Source organism: Musa acuminata, chromosome BXJ1-5 (genome assembly GCF_036884655.1).
Source record: "Musa acuminata AAA Group cultivar baxijiao chromosome BXJ1-5, Cavendish_Baxijiao_AAA, whole genome shotgun sequence".
Lineage (NCBI taxonomy): Eukaryota > Viridiplantae > Streptophyta > Magnoliopsida > Zingiberales > Musaceae > Musa > Musa acuminata.
In genome coordinates this window covers 47,582,585-47,602,620 of record NC_088331.1, presented here as the reverse complement: position 1 = coordinate 47,602,620, position 20,036 = coordinate 47,582,585, and the positions used below count along the sequence as shown (strand labels likewise).

Below are 20,036 nucleotides of genomic sequence, written 5' to 3'. Positions count from 1 at the left end.
TATCCACGCGAGATAGACACGAATGACATGAGTTATTTTTCTTCCACACTAGTTTTCATGTGACACTTACATGTTAGATGATGATTGATCGTTAATATGCTCATCTCAACATCAAATATGAAATTATAATTAATATGAGAAACAGATTAAAATCGATGTGATTTAATATAATTATCATCAATGTTTATGTTTATAATGTTAGTTGCTATTATAGTTCTTATTATTTTATATACAACTTTTTAAATTAGTTGTAGTATTTTTTAGTTTTTTATTATAGGTAATTTTAATTTATTTATTAAAAAAATAATTTAAAATACACAGTACGACCAGTTGATCCAACTGTCGTTCATATAGCTGCGGTGGAAATCTCGTCTCACCCTTTATAAGGTGGCGTCGGCGGCGAGATGACATCCTAACGCTGCGTGGCTCGCACGACCTGTTTATGGTCGTCTCTTTCCCCGCGGATGTAAGCTCGGCACGTCGCTGGCTTTTCCTTGCTCATCGCCCGTGGATATAACAGAAACGAACCCACGCCATCCCTGTGCAACGCCGAAGACACGATGGATTCTTGTTCGCTCGGATCTCGATGGCTCCCCTGTTTCGTCGTCGTCGTCGTCTTACTCTGCGGCGTAGGTTTCACGCATCCTGTCTCAGGTACTCGCTCTGATGCTTCCTTCTCTCTCTCTCTCTCTCTCTCTCTCTCTCTCTCTCTCTCTGCTCCTTCCATTCTGTGTAAGTTTCTGCGTGGACTCGCATCATTGTTGTGATGGAACTGAACAGGGCGGAGCACCGGAGAGCCACGATCATTGACGGTTTCGTTGAATGACTACGGCGGTGCACGAGCAAACCCAGGGCATGAGCCGAAGCCCAAGGCAGTGCCCAAACTAAAGCACAGGCCATGACCCAACCACGGCGTTGCTTCCTCTTTGTGGTGGTGCTCCTCCTCTTGTTGTGTGTGTGTGGAAAAAGGAGAGTTTGCAGCGTTACTTCATAATGACTCTTTGTTTACCAATAAAACAAGGCGTTTGTGATTGCTGATACAAGACATGTGTTGATAAGCAAACACGCATATATCGTAGTGTGTATTTCGTTACTGAAATATCCATACGAAGAATTAAATTATATATATATATATATATATGCTTGCTCGAGGTAAGACTCAAACATGTGAAATAATTAATTTAAAAAATATTATATGAAAGATAAATTATGAAGACACAATTTGATACTATTATTTTCTTCTCATGTGAGAGGATCTTTAATAATTAAACTAACCAACATATTTTGATTTATGGAATACTTTCTCTCTACTTATTTGATTTAGTTGATGATGCACTACTAAGAAGAAATTATGCTTTTAATCAATGTAATTGTTATTCGTGCAACACACTCAATTCTAGTCTTATATCGAAAGTGAATAATAATATAAATTTATTTACTATAGTTTGACATCTATACTATGGTTAACTCGAGCCTAAGAGCATATTTGATAGTAGCTTGGGCTCGATGAGTTGATAAGCCTTATAGCAATATGATAGGTGATATGAAAATAGTAAGAGTCTAAAGGGCAAGAGATAGAGAAAGAGCTATGATTGGGTTGATTGTGTGTTGTGGTTTTAAGTCTCGCTAGGCTATCGTTTAAAGAGATGATATGTTCTTCTCTCTCTCTCTCTCTCCTTATTTATGAGTATAATAGAGATTTTGTTCTTCGAGTATGATAGGACATATTTTGGTATAATTGGCATGGCAACAGGTGATAGCCACCTCATGATCGACATGGGGGCGACGGGAGCCATACTCGTGCCGTCTAAATCTATACAAGATGGTGTTGTCTTACTTCAAACCATTCACGATGACGCAAGGCGACGTCGCATGGCGCATAGTCGTATAAGTCGGCCTATGTCGCATGACAAGCATGGATCGACCTCCCGAGATATCATGGATCATTAACGAGTCTCGTACAATCAACCTTCCGACAAACAAGTATAAAAGTCAATTTCATCCTCAAGGGGGGAGAAAAAAATACTATCATGGACCCAATTTAAATTTTGGAGGGGTCAAGTCAAAAACTCTCTCTCGACGTTGATCTATTTTCACAGGCAGAAATAGTAATCAAAGGTCTGTCTCGACTCGATCGATGAAACTTCTTCTCGACCTAACCCGGTTGTATCGCTACATCTTCGGATCCTCGTGCGGATGACCTTACACCTTCGGGGCGAAATCTAACCGTACCGACATCCGTTGAGTTCCACGACAGAGTATACTACAACCGATTTCGATGTGAATCAGTGGTGTTCATTGGCTGCATTCTCGGCCTATCACTCTCTTCGTTCCGTCCACCGAAAAGAAGCAGTGCTTAAAGTGATTTGGGTCCCCAACGTACTTGGTATGATGTCCGCATCACGTTTCCTCCCTCTCTTTCCTCTTCTTTCGATCTGGAATCCACTTCTCGGAAGCACCCAACACAGATTTTGATGCAGCGATGCCTGTTTGGGATGCGAGTTTAGGCCACTGATGACGTCATCGGAGAGCGTCGAGAACGTAAGCACCTACGCAAGATTTGTAATTTTGATCGAGCGGGAAAAAGAATGATTAAAATACTTTTAAGAATGATTAAAGGACGATAAAGTGGGCACGTGATGGGACTACCTTCGTGTACGGAATCGGAGCGGTGACGCTTCTGAATCCGCAAGGGATGCCGGACCAGATTCATCTTCCGCTTATGATGGGATCGGAATCGGAGCGGTGACGCTTCGTTGTCTTAGACACGTATTGGACGGCCAGTCGGTAGGATAATTACGAGCTGCATGCAATCTTGGATCGGACCTTTGGACATAATTATTAGGTCTCATCATCGTTCGATTCGAATGAAAATTGAATCGGAATCAAATTGATCTGACCATTCCAATTCCAAGATTGCAATGAAACCCATATTCAATCCCAAACAATATATACAATTCTTTATCCTACTTTTAATCAATTAAAAAAATTTAATTTTATCTTTATATTTCAATTATTTGTTTAAGAAATTATTCGAGTTAACCTTTCTCCTACTCTGTCTCTTCCTCTTATCAGACTAATCGAGCTCAATTTGATCCGATTTAATATAAAATTATGTAATAAATCTAATAAAGAATTTTCTGTATAGATTATTCTTTATATATCGAACATATTCGTGCCCGGTCAGTTTCGTAATTTCGGCGTGTCATATATTGTAATAAAACTGAAAGCAGCGAATCGTTCCTCGCCTTTTAAAATGGTAGGTTAATGTGCCAGAAATGGGGCCCCGATGCGGATCCACGTGGCAGCTAATGGGCCGCGTCGCGAGCACGGAGGCTGCCCGCCACTAAACAGCGTCTTCCCTACCCCCTTTCCCTTCCGTTTTGGGCTCTCCATCTCCCCCGCTTCCTCAGTCCACTCGTCTGTCCTCCGCCGCCGCCGCTGCTGCTTCTTCTCTGCTGCCAGCGTAGAGAAAGGGATCTTGAATCGATTTCGAGGTGATACCTCTTTCTTGACTCTCCTCTTCTTATCGCGCTACTAATCCAAGACTCCGGTCCAAGAATCGCTGTCTTTTTGTCTAGCTTTTTGTCGTTCTGCTGTTTTTACGTGAGATCTCTCGCTCTTTCTCCTTGGAGGTTGGTTGAAGTAATGGCGGCGGCTTCCGGTTGGCTTGTCAATCCAATCCACTTCTCTGAGAATTTAGGTTCCGGTTTTGGTCCGGAACGTGGTGGTGCTTTGAAAAGGAGAGGAGTCTTTGTGGGGTTCGATTCCTTGGTGCGGCATGGGGAGAGGAGGTCGCAAGGTTTGCGTTGGGTTGCTCGAGGATATGGAAGAACGAGCGGGATGGTTGTTGCCGCAAGCCCTCCTACGGATGACGCCGTGGTGATAACGGAGCCGTTGACGAAAGAGGACCTCGTTGGGTACCTCGCTTCCGGTTGCAAGCCCAAGGAAATGTGGCGGTATGCTTCTTGAAATCGCTGCCTCGGAACCCTCTGCAACTTTGATTTGCTTATGATATTTCTTTTACTTGTGGAAACGCGCTTGCTTCTTGAACATTTTTGTGTTTCCTTGAGATGTTATATTTGTTTGATCTGTCCAAAAAGTTGTCATAGCAAATACAAAGGTCATCATGTGTTCTGTGGTCTGGTCTTCATAGTTAGTACATCTGATGATACTTTTTAAGTATCTATGAACCATGACATATGTGGCGACCAACTACATCCTATCCCTGATTGTTAAGTTCTAGGACTTCAGGGTGAAGTTATTTCAGAATTATACTTTTAGGATACTATCGAAGGTAAGAGAAAGGTGATCTCATGTATTTTTTTTGGGTGCTCTCCTAAACTGGATATCGATTTGCTCTTTTCTTGTATCAGTCTTCCTTGTTTATATGCTTTTGTTCAGTGTTCAGTTGTGTTGCCTGTTTCCAGTCCTCGAATGTTTGTCTTCTCTTTGTCATAAATGTAGTTCAAGTTGATGTATTGTTGTTTAATTTTTGGAATTACTCAACTTTTTATGCATTCTGGTTTTGAGGGTAGCGTCATTGTTTTTGGCATATTGGGACTCTGCACTTTTATCTGCAGTTAGTAGTTTCACTTTTTTTTCTTTTTTTTTGTGGCAGAATTGGGACTGAACATGAGAAGTTTGGCTTTGAAGTTGGAACTTTATGTCCGATGAAATATGAACAAATTGCAGACTTGCTGAATGCTATAGCAGAGAGATTTGATTGGGATAAAATAGTGGAAGGAGATTATGTTATTGGCCTCAACCAGGTGAAAGAGCCATCCTTCATTTCACCGAAAGACAACTTTGCCAACTTTAACGCCTCAGAGATACTTTCAACTTATGCTTGCATTTCCCTCTGCTAGCCAGTTTATGCTGTCTTTTTTCATCTTATAGTATTTGGCCTTCTACTTTTTCTCCAGATTCCTACAATTATATCCTACTAAGCCAAATTTAAGTTTATTGATTTTTTCTATAATTTCTTTTAGGTTTGAGTCATTAACCTCTACGTTTGTACACCTAAGTAAATATAGGTTTGAGTTATGGGGTGACTCTACTGTGATTATACCAACTCAATGACCTCGTCCATGAATCTCCATGTTTGTATAGTGTAGCCCTTTCTTATTGTCTCATTGACTCATAATCCTAAATTCTGATGATTTTTCATCGTGTACTCGACCACCCAGTGTCAGTTTAGTACTTCGAAGATTAATGAGCAAATGACTACATCATTTTCATTGCAAGCCTCTGTTACATGTTCTATTGGAAAATATAGGACAGTAGCCGTGTGGTACATTCAAGTTATCATCTTTATAATGTAGTTAACTAGTTATATATATGATTGTTTGACATTCACGAGGAAGAGATTGGTATTTGATTGTGCAGGGTAAACAAAACATTTCATTAGAGCCTGGTGGTCAGTTTGAGCTTAGTGGTGCACCTCTTGAGACGCTTCACCAGACTTGTGCTGAGGTTAACTCACATCTTTATCAGGTCAGATTCTAATTCTGCAGGCTTCTCCTTGTTAAGTTTAAATTCATTTATGTATATTTCATAATATGTTAAGAAAATTTCTCAGATTGCCTTGTCACAGAAGTTCGTAGATCACTGCAAAAATATTATCAAACTAAGGACTTTACCATAAGGTTTCCAGTTCTTCAGCATTTTTTTACATGTTTTGTGTCTAACAAGACTGTCATTCATCTTATGGGAAGAATGATGCTGCATGATTGAATAATTCATATATGACTTAAATGTTTGTCTTTAACGAGATTCGTGTGGTTTGTTACTTTATTTTTGTTTACTGCTATTCGATAGGTGAAAGCTGTGGCAGAGGAGATGGGGATTGGATTTTTAGGAATTGGTTTTCAGCCAAAGTGGGGGCTGAAGGACATTCCTATTATGCCCAAGGTATGACAGGCTTTTGTATGTTATCCATACTACTCATATATGGAATATTTCTTTTGCTTTTTTGATACACATCTCAAGACACTGTTTTAGAGGCTTGGTTTTTTATTTTCTATTTCATACTTCTTTCCTATTACAGTGCAGTTTTTAAATTCCTATATTGCATAAAATAAGCCCTGAAAATGGTTGCTGAATTAATGTTTAGAGTTAATTGTACAAGTAATTAAACTGTGTCCATGTTATGAAGATAATGCTATAACTTCTACTTGCTTGATGCCATGGTTTGCAATATCGTATCATATCGCTCGATACGAGTGGTACATCGGTACACCTTAATGTATCATGTGTTGGTATACTCGGTACGTATCATACCGATAACTAATTGGTATATCGGTATGGTGCGGTATTCAGAACATTGCTTGATACTTCCAAAAAGATCTGGAGAAATTCTCTTTGCTAAGGAATGAGGAAATTTTACCTATATCTATTGAGTGGTTGCAAAGAAGACTAAAAAACACTCAATAAAGGGTGGAGCTAGGGTATCTTTTATTCCTTTTCTTTTGAAGGTACAAAACCTAATAATAACTGGTTGATATTGCAAGTGCACAAAACTATATAATCCATAATAATGTATTTTACAATAGACTCATACAGTTGTTTGGAGACTAAGTGAATTCATTCACCAGGTCATGTAATATTAGGTTATGGTTTATATAACTTTTTCATATTATAATTGAAATATGACATGGGAAATTAAAAAAACATCATGCACAAAAAACTGATTCTTGCTATTGTGCAGTATAAAATTTTTGCTTAATGGTAGAAGGTAGTTTTTCCATGAGTGGATAATAGGTCTGCTATGTTTCTTGGTTACACTGGATGTTTTCTTCGGGTCTGGATTTGATCTTATAATGCTATAAATTTTTCACATCTAAAAGTAGGAATAACCAAGGTTGTTTTCTTTGTGTATGTGGAGAGGCATGATTTATAAAATATATTGTTCTGTCTGTTCAATCTCTTCTGAACTAAGACGATTATATTTTCTTAGTTCAACCACCTTTCATGGTTTTGGTAACCCCCACCTCTGTTAATACATAGTGTCTAGTTACTGGAAGTGACTGATTGTTTCATTTCACTGTAGTTCTTGGTTAAGGAATTTACATGAAATATGGTCATCTCTGTGATTTCAAAAGTTAGCAACTAGTTTCTGTCTTCATTTGTTTGAAATTCCTCAAGGAACAATATGCTCATACATATTGTTCTTGTTGTTTCTTGTTGCTGTAATTATACGCTCACTAGGATGCTTTCCACAGGGAAGGTACGAGATTATGAGAAACTACATGCCAAAAGTTGGTTCTCTTGGACTTGATATGATGTTCCGGACTTGTACGGTTCAGGTTAAATTTCAACTATGAAATTGGCGTTATCTTATTTTTTTTAAATATTGCCTTTTGAGATGTGAATTCATGTTGCAATGTCCTTTTGCTATCAACAGTCTCATATTACTATCGAAGTTCAAGTACTCAGAACTGTTTTTTATCAGGTCAATCTTGACTTCAGTTCTGAATCTGATATGATTAGGAAATTTCGTGCTGGTCTTTCTTTGCAACCTGTGAGTACTTATTATTTGCCTCTTAAAATTTTGTTCACTTGTGTAATCTTGACTTCTAACTAGTTCTTGAATCAGATTGCAACATCAATATTTGCTAATTCACCTTTCACTGAAGGAAAACCAAATGGTTATCTTAGCATGAGAAGGTTTATCTTAACATCTGATGTGTATTCTTCTTCTTATATGTCATTATTTCTCTATTTTGATGTTTTCTTGATAAATCATTACTTGCTGCAGCCATATTTGGACTGATACAGACAATAACCGGACTGGAATGCTTCCTTTTGTCTTTGATGACTCTTTTGGGTAAGTGTTTTTTTGCCCTTCCTCTGTCTCTCTCTTTGTTTGTTTTTTATAGACTTCTTGAATCGTTTTCCAAGCTTGTTTGTGTGTGAGTTGGTATTTACCAAATTCTGGATATCTGAACAGTGAACTTCTGCCAATCCTTCTCTGCACCTTCTGTGTTGATGTTAATCATTACTGTTACTTAGCAACGAAAAAAAAAAAACGAATAGATTAATTTTCAAATACTCTTTACCTTCATAATTATAAGGCAATGGTTGTTTTGTTGAGCTTCGATAGTTGTATTCTTGTCGAGAAGTATCATAATTTCTTACTTCGGTGAGTTTTGTCATCCTTATTGATATGTCCATTGTTCATACTCTTATGCTTTTTCATTTTTTTATTAAAGGGGAAAGACGGGGGTAAGTTTTGTTTCATGTTATATGCTCTCTGTCAAACCCTATATCCTAAACCTATCTAATAATTATGTGATATGCATTTGACTATAAAGCATAATTGAGATGTGTAAATTTAGCATTTCAAAGGTCAATAACACTTTGTTAAAGTGTACCTGGATTATAAGATACATGTTCTTTTGAGAAAACGTAACTGCTTTTTGATCAATGCAGTTCTGCAAATGACTTTTGCTTTCTGCTGAATCTCAATTGTAGTCATAATCATCTTTGGCTTATAGGCCAAAAAAGCTTAACGTGATAGCAATTTATGAAGAACTTTGCTTCACATTTTTTTCTTGCAACTTATTCTTGAAGACTAATTATCCTTGATCTGTTATTGCAGATTTGAACAATACGTGGAGTATGCCCTCGATGTTCCCATGTACTTCGTCTATAGGAACAAGAAATATATTGATTGCACTGGAATGTCCTTCAGGGTTTTTCTCTACACATAATCTCTTTTCCTTTTTGTTTCTTGTTTCTACATCTTTTTCACTTCAAATATGTTGCTGCATGAGAAAATTCTTCCATTCTGATGTTTTTGAACTTTTTAATTTGAGAATATTGTACTTACATGGCATATGGACAGGATTTTATGCAAGGAAAACTTCCTTGCATACCTGGTGAGCTCCCAACACTTAATGATTGGGAAAATCATCTAACAACAATATTCCCTGAGGTACCTTTGCATTAGTTGATCACTTTTGGAAGCAAATTAAGTGTGATAAATACCCAAGTTGTTTCGTGTTTTCTTTGCAGGTCAGATTGAAGAGATACCTGGAAATGCGGGGTGCTGATGGTGGCCCTTGGAGGAGGTTATGTGCTTTGCCAGCATTTTGGGTATTTTAGCTTTCAACATTTTTTTTTTCTATGGTGACATCAAACGTGAAGTTACTGGGATTCCAGATGTGTCATGAACCTACTGTTCTTTGTGAGCACCTTTGATTCAAGGCATTTCATTTGCAGGTGGGCTTGTTATATGATGAGGTTTCATTACAGAATGTATTAGACATGACAGCTGATTGGACAATGGAAGAAAGACAAATGTTACGGAGAAAGGTATTAAGAAAACTTGCTTTCTTTCGACTAAAATCGCTTTTGTAGAATGCATGAACTTGACACTGGCTAATCTTTGTTTATTGCTGAATATTTTTCAACTCCTTGTTTCCAATTCTTATTTCTAGGTATAGCTAACACCCTCATAAAAAAATGTTAGTATATCTTTTCAAGCTTAGGATCTCTTCATGTGCTGCTACTAGATAAGTTAATTATTTCTCATAATGTTTTATCTTTAGAACTTAAGATTTCTTTATTTGCTACTGGAGGAGTTAATCATTTTCATGAGTTTATGATCTTTAACATTTTTGAGAATCTCATGCTAATTATTAGACTAACAGGTTCCAATAACCGGTTTAAAGACCCCATTCCGCGATGGGCTGCTTAGACATGTTGCTGAAGAAGTTCTACAGTTGTCTAAGGTTGTTCAATAGCAATTTGCAGCACTATTTATGTGGTGATGCATATAAGGTGTGTTCTTTTTCTTACACATATCTCGTAATGTGGCAGGATGGGTTGGAAAGAAGAGGATACAAAGAAGCTGGGTTTCTAAAAGAAGTAACTGACGTGGTTCAAACAGGTAAAGTTTTGCAAGTTTAAGTGCATTTACCTCTTTTATCCTACTTGGCATATGAAATATCATGTGTTTTTACCCTTGAGGGACAAAATTGAATTATCTTTTTTCCTTCACTACCTACTTCTATAAAAATTCCCAGTGCTATTAGTTTTATTTATTGAAGATCAAGCTTTCATAGGGGTAACATTGTGGTCTTTGCATACAAATGTGTATCCTTGTGGTTACAGAAGTATATTTGACTAGATGAGAATATCTGATAAATAAATCACATTTATGTGAGTGCATGTAGATGGGCAAAGAGAAACATGTGCTTTGTATTAGTGTGTGCTTCACAGACCTGTGATATGTTCCCAGTTTGTTCCATATACATTCGGCATATGTATCTTTAAGTTGTATCACATATATGATGTCATATTTTCCACCTATTTGCTGATTTTTTGAACAGCAAGAATACTCTTTATGGGTAAACTTGTGATCCATAACATAGATATCTGATAGTTACTTTGCATCTTCGAAGCTGGGATTATTTTCATCTCATAGAACATTATGTTAAACTGACAAATGATGATTCTGCGGCCACCTGGTGCCACACTCGCACTAATTATGCAAGTTCAATCTTGTGACAGGAGTGACTCCAGCTGAGAAACTTCTAGAATTGTATCATGGAAAATGGGGATGCAATGTAGATCCCGTGTTTGAGGAGTTGTTATATTGAGGCACAAAGGATCTCTCCTTAGTAGCATTCTTTTATGAGATGAATAAAATACGAACGAGTTGAGTTGCTTGGTTGCAGTTCATTCAGAAGTCATGGAGGACAATCTTTGGGCTGGTCGGTTGGTGGAATTCTTACCATGGAGAGAATTCTTGTTCATGTACTTTGCAGACCTTTATCCTATTCGATCGATCGCGGAGGTTTCTCTTTAGGTTGTCGATGGCATCTGTGGCTTCCCTATTTGATGAGAACGAGGCATGTATTATCGTCAGGCAAACTACAAGTGACCATGTTCGTTGTGATGCAGCCATCAAAAACAATATTTTACTGGCTTTTTTTTGTTTGTTTTTTCCCCTCATGGATCGATGATGGCGTTTCCGCCGGTAGTGGTGGCTTTATGAATCAGGAAAAGTAACAGTAACAGATACTTTTTGAGCAGCTGAGCTGCGACTGCATCGCACTGACTAAAGTCCTGAAAACGTCTCGATGGAGCGATACTATCTGATTTGGGTCCTTTATCGACCGCTCACTTGATCTTGATATGTGCACCTCAGCTGTGAGTTAAAATTTTGTTTATCCTTCTCATAAACTAGCATTTTTTTGATTCGGCAGGTGATGGCTGTTGGTTGACTTCTCAGACAAATTAGTAAGTCTGCTGACATTTGTATTCTAATGTTTTCTTCTGAAGACTCCTGAGCCAATCGACTATTCTGAGGGCTACTTCAATTTGTGCAGACTTCAGAGAGAATCTCAAATGTAGGCCTATGCCATGATCTGTTCTAACAAAATGCCAAACATTTCGGCATTGCAAATTAAGCCATGCTACGTTTCAAATGGATACAACATGTGCACTGGATTTGCATCAACAAATACGCAGCGGCAGCAGCAAACTGCAACTGGTGAATTGCCTTGGCATAAACCATTACCGCAGGTTAAATTAAAGAGTACCGATGTGCTATTTTTTTTATTACTTTTAAATTTTCGATATTCCGAAAAAAAAAACCAAAATCTGTGGAAACAAATATTAATAATCTTCATAATGGTATTTTTCATATATTTCCTAAAAAAATCCAATATATATATATATATATATATAATTTTAAAATAGATACAAATATTCATCCGCCATTCGGGCGCTCACCGAACTCCCCAAACGCTCGGCCACCATTTCCCATCAATACCCTAATCTCTCCGGTAGCCCTCGACGCGTTGCTCCACTTGCTCTCCCTTCTTCCCCAGCCTTCAGGTCTGTCGCTGTCGCCATTTGCTTGTGACATCTTCTCCGACCTCTTCCCTCCATTTCCATGATCGTGGCGTCCGATCAACCTCTTTGTCCAATTACGTTCCTCGGCTGATCCGAAATCGTCAGACAAATCTAATCGTTCGACCGATACCGCCCTACCTATCTGCCCAACCTCGGGCAGAACCATGAATTCTCTCGAGGCATCGCTCGTCCCTCTCGTTTCCCCTGCAACTGATGTCCCTCGCCTTTTTAAGCTGGACAGACGGAAGAGATTCGCATGTCGAGCTCAACTTCCGAAGGCTTCATCATGCCTGGTGTCGGACGCACAGCAGAACGCGGTAGCATCGTCGGAACCAGCGTCGAGGAAAGTGATGGAGTTGGAAAAGAATGTGTTCGTGGGTACCTATGCCCGAGCTCCGGTGGTGATCCAGAGTGGCAAGGGATGCGAACTCTACGATGTGGACGGGAAGGAGTACCCGGACATGACGGCCGGGATTGCGGTGTATTCCCTCGGGGATGGTGATCCGGATTGGGTGAATGCGATGATCGAGCAGGCTCACACGCTTACCCATGTCGGCAACGTCTACTACTCAATCCCTCAGGTAAGGCTGGAATTTTGTTAGTTGGAAATGCAATTTTCATTCGATTCAAATCGTTAGCGACTATCCATAGATTAGAGATCGCTGCCATCTGATAGTGGATGGTGTTGTGTCGTGAAGAATGGCTGCAGCTTGTTGGCTTTTACGTATAAGAAATTTTTTGGCTTCTTGATTGCTAGGTGCATTGGGTTCACTTTGGATTTGTGCATTAGATGCTAGGGGCGTCCTTTGGATCCTTTTCTTGTCTTTACATACTTTTGAAAGTTGGTGTTTTGTTCTTGTCATGAATTAAGGACCAACCACATATAAGAGGTTTGTAGACGTGATGAGAACAGTTCTGGAATACCTGTTTTAATAGGAACAATGAGGTCTCAATATGCATTGGAAACAAAGCCCTTACTAGTAACCTGGGTTGAAAACACGGAACAATATAAACTATATATAAATTCACCTTCATGTAAGACGTCTTTTGTTGGACATGGACCTTATATTTATGACCTACTTCTCCCATCTCTTGCTATAAGATCATTAATTTATCTGTCATGCTCAAAGGCACAGCACTATGTGCAACGCTCTGATAGTCTTTCTATCTTGTCCATATTTTAGTATGGTATTGCATTGTTTCCCTGCCTGACATGGTGATATGTGGGAAGGATTTCACACATCATTACCCTCAAATATGAACGCTTTTCTTTTTAGATGTAATCAACTAGATTTGATTTATCTATATGGTTGTCTTCTACAATCATCTTTCTTAAGAGTATAGGATCTTTTATTTCCAGTGACTAATCTTTGTGAACCCCTTGAAGAGTCGCCATATTCTTGCCATGATATCTTGTGAGGGATACACAAGTTGAAACTTACAAGGCTGGTTGATTGGAGGCACATTATTCTTGGTTATTCGGATTAGGCATATAACACCAAGAGTTGAGTTTTTTTACTTTACATGGAGAGAACCAAGCGAAGTTCTTTATTCAGATATCACAAAATATGGCATTTCAACTCTTTCCCAGCAAATTGTGGTCAAGCAGCTGGATAAAGAAGAGAAGACAACAAACTAAGAGATTTGCACGCCACCTGCACCCTCTTTTGCACTTGTTTTGGTTTGTATAGGTCATTTATTTTTGTGTTATTATATAAGAAGATAAGAAACAATTATTTGTGGTGTTCATTGTGTAATTCATACAACCTTCTCTAAAGTCTCTCTATTTTTCTTCTGAGTGTTATTCTTAGAAATAATCCCCCTTCTTATTGTACTATTTTTGTTATATTCTGCGATCGTTACTCTTAGTTCCTTTGTATTCTGGGTGCTCTTTTATGTTCTTAACATGAAATCCCTATGTAATTTTGTGTTTATGTTCCTAAATATCCTTTTACATAGCCTTTTTTTTCTCGTATTTTGTAACTTAAGCATAAAAAAATTTACTATGTCCTAAACTCCACAGTAGTTTATTTGTACAGTGGACAATATGCATGGATAATGCAGGTGACTCTTGGAAAGCGCCTCCTGTTGCAAACTCTGGAACGGAAGCAAATGAAGCAGCTATAAAATTTGCTAGGAAGTTTCAAAGATTTTCACACCCTGATAAGAAACTTCCTACTACAGAGTTTATTGCTTTCACTCATAGTTTCCATGGAAGGACAATGGGTTCTGTTGCCCTCACAAGCAAAGAACACTACAGGTTACCCTTTGAACCTGTCATGCCCGGGGTCAAATTCATAGAATATGGAAATTTTGAGGAAGCCAAGAAAGCAATGCAACATGGCAAGACAGCAGCAGTTTTTATTGAACCTATATAGTGCCACAAAGGACTTTCTACGGGCTTTACGCACTGCCCCTGTGATGATGCTGGAGCTCTCTTGGTATTCGATGAGGTAGGCAGCTTACATTTTTGTTTACACGAATACTTAGTTCTTTTCCTTTCGAAATTATGTGATTGGCTTGGTGTATCCATCACTCTCTGTTTTTTGAAATTTTAGTGTCCATCTATAAATTTGTTGTGGTTGGATCTATTAAGCTAAGCTAAGTAGTTCATAGATGTAATCAGACGTCCTGCAACCGCAACTGTCAATTTTGGGACTCATATTGTCATTAGAAAAGCAGAGAAGCTGAATTATTGGCTGCACAATTTACCTCTATCCTGAAAAATTTTGATCGATGTGTCTGACAATCTCTATCCTCATTGGTGTTGTTTGTGTCTATGTAGTTCTGGTACGTGTCAAACTGGAGAAAACTCCAGTAATTGATATTAGGACTTGTAAAACAGTCCTGTTGGAGATACAAGTGCTAGAACCTCAAATGACCTGATCCTTAGAATTCATTGATCATGCAAAAAGATCTTGTCCTCTTTCCTCTTTGTCCATCCTCTTCTTGGCACAGTATTTTAATATAACTAAAACAGTATTGTTTACTACTTTTGTTGCCTACCCTTTTGAGGATATCAGTATACGTGATTGCATCTTAGTATTCCAACATCTCAACTTATTATTCATAAATCTTGAGGTGAACCAATCCCGAGAGTTTCCTGCCTTTTTAAGGATTAGAATTGCATCTTCTGGAGGTTCAAGAATTTAATTGGTCCTGGTTAATAGTTGAATACTATCTCCTTATATGGTCATGAGATTGATTTATGTATTCCTTTTTTCTCCTTTTTCTCTTTCAATTCTGTTTATACTCGGTATTCTTTCATACACTGTTATGACTTGAGCCCCTTATCATGTTTGAATTATATATTTTTTTCTCACAGGTACAATGTGGATTGAGCCAAACAGGTCATCTGTGGCTCATGAGGACTTTGGTGTGATGCCTGATATGATGACCATTGCCAAACCTCTTGCTGGTGGTCTACCGATCGGTGTCGTCCTGACCACTGAAAGGGTTGCTGTCGCCATAAGCGCTGGAGACCATGGGAGCACTTTTGCTGGTGGACCACTAGTTTGTCACACAGCCCTTGCAGTATTGAGTAAAATACAGGAGCGCAGTTTCTTGGCCAGTGTAACTAGGAAGAGACACTATTTGAAGGAACTACTTGTTAATAAACTGGGAGGGAACCTGCACGTCGTGGATTTGGGCTGATCGCGGGAATTGAGCTGGACATCCAAGCTTCTCCTGTCGTCGATGCCTGTCGAAATGCCGGTCTTCTGGTGCTCACAGCTGGAAAAGGGAACGTAGTTAGGCTGGTGCCGCCTTTGATTATATCTGAGGAGGAGCTGGAACAGGCTGCCAAAGGTAATGCCTCTAATGAGGCATAGAGGCTTCAGGTTTTTCTAAGATTTATCTTGTTTCCAGCATGTAATTTATCTTTATCTATGTTATGTGTTCATAGAGGATCAAACAACACAACCTAGATTTTGAAATCAAACCAGTGGTAGTCCCTTTCTTATACAGATTTGTGCATGTGAGCAATCATGTTGCAGGACTATTCCTATTGTACTTTCTTTATGTATATAGATGTGACATCTATTTATCATCAATCCTCTTATACCTTTAAAATTTTATGAACTTGTTAGGTCAGGCTGCTTTGGAGTAGTGTTTTTTTTTTTATATGTAAATAAAACCAGATCTCTGTCTAATAAATGTTTAATTCTTCTTCCATGTAGAAAAAAATCTGCTTGCTTGATTCAGCTGTATGATGAACAGACAGACTAGTGGATTGAATCTGGAACTCAATTATTTTTAGCTTCCTACATATATGCATGATAAACTTGTTGCACAGTTCACTTCCATCATGTAAAATATAAATTGCCTTAATATCCAATGAATTCTGTGACCTACTACCTCTCTTTGTATATTATGCTGCCTTCTTTAGATCACTTCCAAGGATCAAAGGAAACCCAGAGATTTGGACAAAGGTGTAGTAGCACCATGCGATGTTCATCGTAATCGACCCGGCAACGAACAAAGAAAGCCGAGCACATGAAAACATGTTTCTGGAATGAAGGCCTGACAGTGCCATCCACTTTATTCGACGTATACAAGGTGTTCGACCACGAGTAGCTACTTACTAATATTACCTCTCGATCTAACAAGTCACTGAGCCGCAGCTACAGGGCTCCTCAGGAACTTATGGTGAGCTCCGGCGCTTTCGCTTCCATCACCCTCTGCTTCTTGTTGACGAGCATGGCGGGGCTCGTGCCGGTCGTGAGAGAAGACGGCACGGCGGCGGGATCGTACGCCGAAACATGGACGCCCAGAGCAGCTCTGCCCGAGGGGTCGAGGTTCTTCGACCACTGCGCGTCCCACTCGATCGCCTTGGCCGTGCTGCATGCCACGCTTGGTCCGCCAGGGATCGTCAGCCTCGCAGAGTTCTGCAACACCGTCACAGAATTCTCACATCTTACCGACGAATGCTTGACCGACGGCTCTATCACGGCAATTAAAAGCGCATATGATTCTACCTGCGGGAAGAACCTTTCAAAGATCATCCTGTAGTAGTAGGCTTCCTTCGTGGTTGGCGTGTTGTGTGGGTATATGTGCTTCGCGTTCTGCATCATTTTGCCCGACACCTGAACAAGATCGACGCCGTCTGTCATCTCTCTCTCTCTCTCTCTCTCTCGCTCCATCGAGAAAGAAGGAGATTAAATGGACGACAAAGTTACTTACATGTTCTGCCGCGTGGGACTTGAGGCCATCGATCCAACTGTAGCCAACACCGTCGCTGAACTGCTCCTTCTGCCTATAAAGGATGTGCTGCAGAGACAACAAGGACGAAATCCTTCAGAAAACTCTCTTCTTGCCGCAGTAAATGAAAAAGAATCGGTGGACGAAAACCTTTGGCAGGTAGGGGTTCTCCTCATCATCAAAAGCCTTCCTCAGTACCCACTTCTCGATCCGACCAAGATCAGGCTTGATCTGATCATGAACACAGCACGTCAGCAAGCGAAAGACTTCATTTCTCTTGGCACCGCAGATAATCTATTTAACGTACCATTTTCCATTCAGGATCAATGCTCATGGCGACATCGATGAATGCCTTATCCAAGAAGGGCACGCGAGATTCCAGTCCCCATGCCGATGTTGCCTTGTTGGCTCTTAGGCAATCATACTGGTGCAGGGCTTTTACCTGTGGACATAATTGGACTCAGACAAGATGATGAGGTTTCTCGGTACCTTTGCGATCGACACCACCACCGATAGTTTGCATACCTTACGACATGTTTCTCCGTGGAATTCTTCCTTGTTCGGTGCCTTGTGGAAGTACAAATAGCCTCCGAAGAGTTCATCCGACCCCTCCCCTGAGATCACCATCTTCACTCCCAGTGCCTTGATCTTGCGAGACATAAGGAACATCGGTGTGCTAGCTCTGATCGTGGTAACATCATACGTCTCGATGTGGTAGATCACATCCTCGATCGCATCGATACCGTCCTGGAAAACACACAGACTCATCAGCTACATTTATGGTCCGTCCGTCTTCTCGGCAAAAAGAGCTTCCAGAGTACCTGAACGGTGAAGTGGAACTCATGGTGAACGGTTCCCAGGTAGTCAGCAACCTCCTTTGCTGCCTTCAAGTCCGGTGATCCCTGCAACAAAAAAGAACATATATCCGCATGAATTCTTTTCTTTTTTGACCGCAAGGATCGTAGGATGAGCACAGGTTGCCGACCTCCAGGCCAACGCAGAAGGAATGGAGTTGAGTCCCCCACTGCTCTGCAGCTTTTGTTCCTGCCAAGTGACGAGAAGTCACAGCAGCAACCAGTGACGAATCGAGTCCACCGGAAAGCAGAACTCCAAATGGGACATCGGTCATCAGCCTTTTGATGACAGCCTGCACAAGTGAGAGAGAAAGGAACTACTCAGTTACCCGAGACAGCAAAAGAACATCCGCATGCAGTCTTTACCTTCTCAAATGCCTCCCTCAAAACAAGGGGATCATATGGCACCGATGGAATCGCCTCCGAGTACCACGGCGGGTTGTACCATCTCTTGTAGCTGCCTTCTTTGCTGGAGTACAAGTGCCCGGGAGGGAAGACCTCAAAGTGTTCGCAGTCGTCGTTCAGACCTTTCATCTCCGATGATATCCAAACAGAACCTGCAGTACCAACAGCAGATTCAGAACAAAGCTTAGAATCCGTAGAACAATTTACAGAATTCTTATCACGTACCGTCGAGTCCCCAGCCGATGTAAAGAGGAGTAACTCCGATGGCATCTCGGGCAGCGATGAAGCTGTTGTCGCGAGTGTCCAGCAGCACAAACGAGAAGATGCCATCCAGCATATCCACGAATCCTTCGCCATGTTCCTCGTACTGTGGATCATAGAAACAAGTCAACAATCTGAAGTAGTTTGTGCCGCTTATTATGTTATCATGATGGAGATGGAAAGATCAGACCAGAAAACTCGTTTACCAGATGAGCGATTACTTCACAGTCACTCCCAGTCCTAAACTTGTGATTAGGAAACCGTTTCCTCAGTTCTTCATGGTTGTAGATTTCTCCATTCACCTATGCGTCAAACAATTAAACTCCTTTTCATCAGTGAACGAAGCACGAAGAACAACTCGAGGAAGCATGTTAATGCATACTAATTTTTCTTTCGTGAAGATCTATCGGCAAAGAATTTTACCAGATATAAGTTCGAGCAAAGAAACGAGAGTTAAGAAAATGAGTCCGGAGAACATTTGTGGAACAAGAGTTTGGTCGACCTTAATCGTGGAACCTTGAGGTCCACATGTATCCTTTTCCAGCCTGTCTCTCACCAATTTGGCCGGACATCACCAGTTTTATTGGGTCCAAAAGTTCTTAATTCCCCCACGACTTTGATCCTTATTGTCAAATTTGTGTTGGATATTATTTGTGGTTATGCGATGATCGAACGAGAAATTGAAGCAACGAAGGGTTAGAATCATTCAGTACCGTAACAACGATGGATTTGTCTTCATTGTACAGGGGCTGGTCACCGGAAGCAGGATCGACGATGGCCAGTCTCTGATGCGTCAGATAGCAATCTCCATACTGGTGCAGCCCACTCCAATCTGGTCCGCGATGCTTTAACCTGTCTCCAAAGACGAACAAGATCACTCCTTTTGAACATTCGTTCATTCATTCATATCAACTACTGGACTCCGATCATCCATCGAAGTTTAGAAGTCTTTAGGCAGGTTTACGTTCTTGTCGAAACAAGCAAAAACCTTCTCCCCTGTTTATCTAAAGGTTTTAGACATCGATCATGGACCAAAAGGATTCTTTTTTGGGGTCATTTTCGTTACATAAATAGCACAAACACAAACCGAAAGTCGAAATTTTGGCATCGCTTTCATTGTTCCACTTAGTTCATGATTCTTCATGAGGATGCCTATGAGAACTTTGTCCGATAAAGCAAGAACAGAGAACGGGGCAACAGCAAAACCAAGCAAACGGTGGACGCATGGATGAATCATGGATTAAGCAGAAAGAAAGAGAGGGTGGAGAAGGTGGGGATGATTGCCTGCGAGAGAGCTCGAGAACTCGAACCCTTTTGGCCTGCGACTCATCGGAGCAACCCAAGACTGCCAGTATCCCACACATGATGGCACGCTCGGGGATGCAGCGGAAACCCAAGCAAGAGACAAACGAGGAGGGGTGGGGATGGATGAGGCGCCTCGGACGACCG

General features: G+C 40.3%; 2 protein-coding genes and 1 pseudogene across 3 annotated transcripts; 2 read left to right on the top strand and 1 right to left on the bottom strand.

Moving 5' to 3' along the window:
* The first annotated feature begins 3,279 nt into the window (after window positions 1–3,279).
* Window positions 3,280–10,943, top strand: LOC135674798 (glutamate--cysteine ligase A, chloroplastic-like). Of its 2 annotated transcripts, none has more exons than XM_065184969.1 (16): window positions 3,280–3,497; window positions 3,647–3,959; window positions 4,622–4,772; window positions 5,389–5,496; window positions 5,821–5,913; window positions 7,224–7,307; window positions 7,454–7,522; window positions 7,598–7,668; window positions 7,760–7,828; window positions 8,603–8,696; window positions 8,849–8,938; window positions 9,019–9,099; window positions 9,226–9,318; window positions 9,657–9,737; window positions 9,826–9,895; window positions 10,519–10,943. In XM_065184969.1, the coding sequence occupies exons 1-16, from the start codon at window positions 3,290–3,292 to the stop codon at window positions 10,605–10,607; spliced, it is 1,764 nt and encodes a 587-aa protein (XP_065041041.1). In that variant the 5' UTR covers window positions 3,280–3,289; the 3' UTR covers window positions 10,608–10,943. The 2 variants fall into 2 exon arrangements, with proteins under 2 accessions (XP_065041041.1, XP_065041042.1); XM_065184970.1 differs by having other exon boundaries at window positions 3,324–3,497; window positions 3,636–3,959.
* Window positions 10,944–11,086: 143 nt separating this feature from the next.
* Window positions 11,087–16,148, top strand: LOC135674799 (acetylornithine aminotransferase, mitochondrial-like; annotated as a pseudogene).
* Window positions 16,149–16,287: 139 nt separating this feature from the next.
* Window positions 16,288–20,036, bottom strand: LOC135674796 (asparagine synthetase [glutamine-hydrolyzing]-like). Its single transcript, XM_065184968.1, has 13 exons — window positions 19,872–20,036; window positions 19,301–19,439; window positions 18,794–18,889; window positions 18,552–18,693; window positions 18,288–18,478; window positions 18,053–18,214; window positions 17,889–17,969; window positions 17,593–17,814; window positions 17,375–17,509; window positions 17,218–17,298; window positions 17,050–17,136; window positions 16,845–16,952; window positions 16,288–16,754 (listed from the first exon to the last, which is right to left on the bottom strand). Exons 1-13 carry the CDS (start codon window positions 19,949–19,951, stop codon window positions 16,503–16,505), a joined length of 1,776 nt encoding a protein of 591 aa, XP_065041040.1. The 5' UTR covers window positions 19,952–20,036; the 3' UTR covers window positions 16,288–16,502.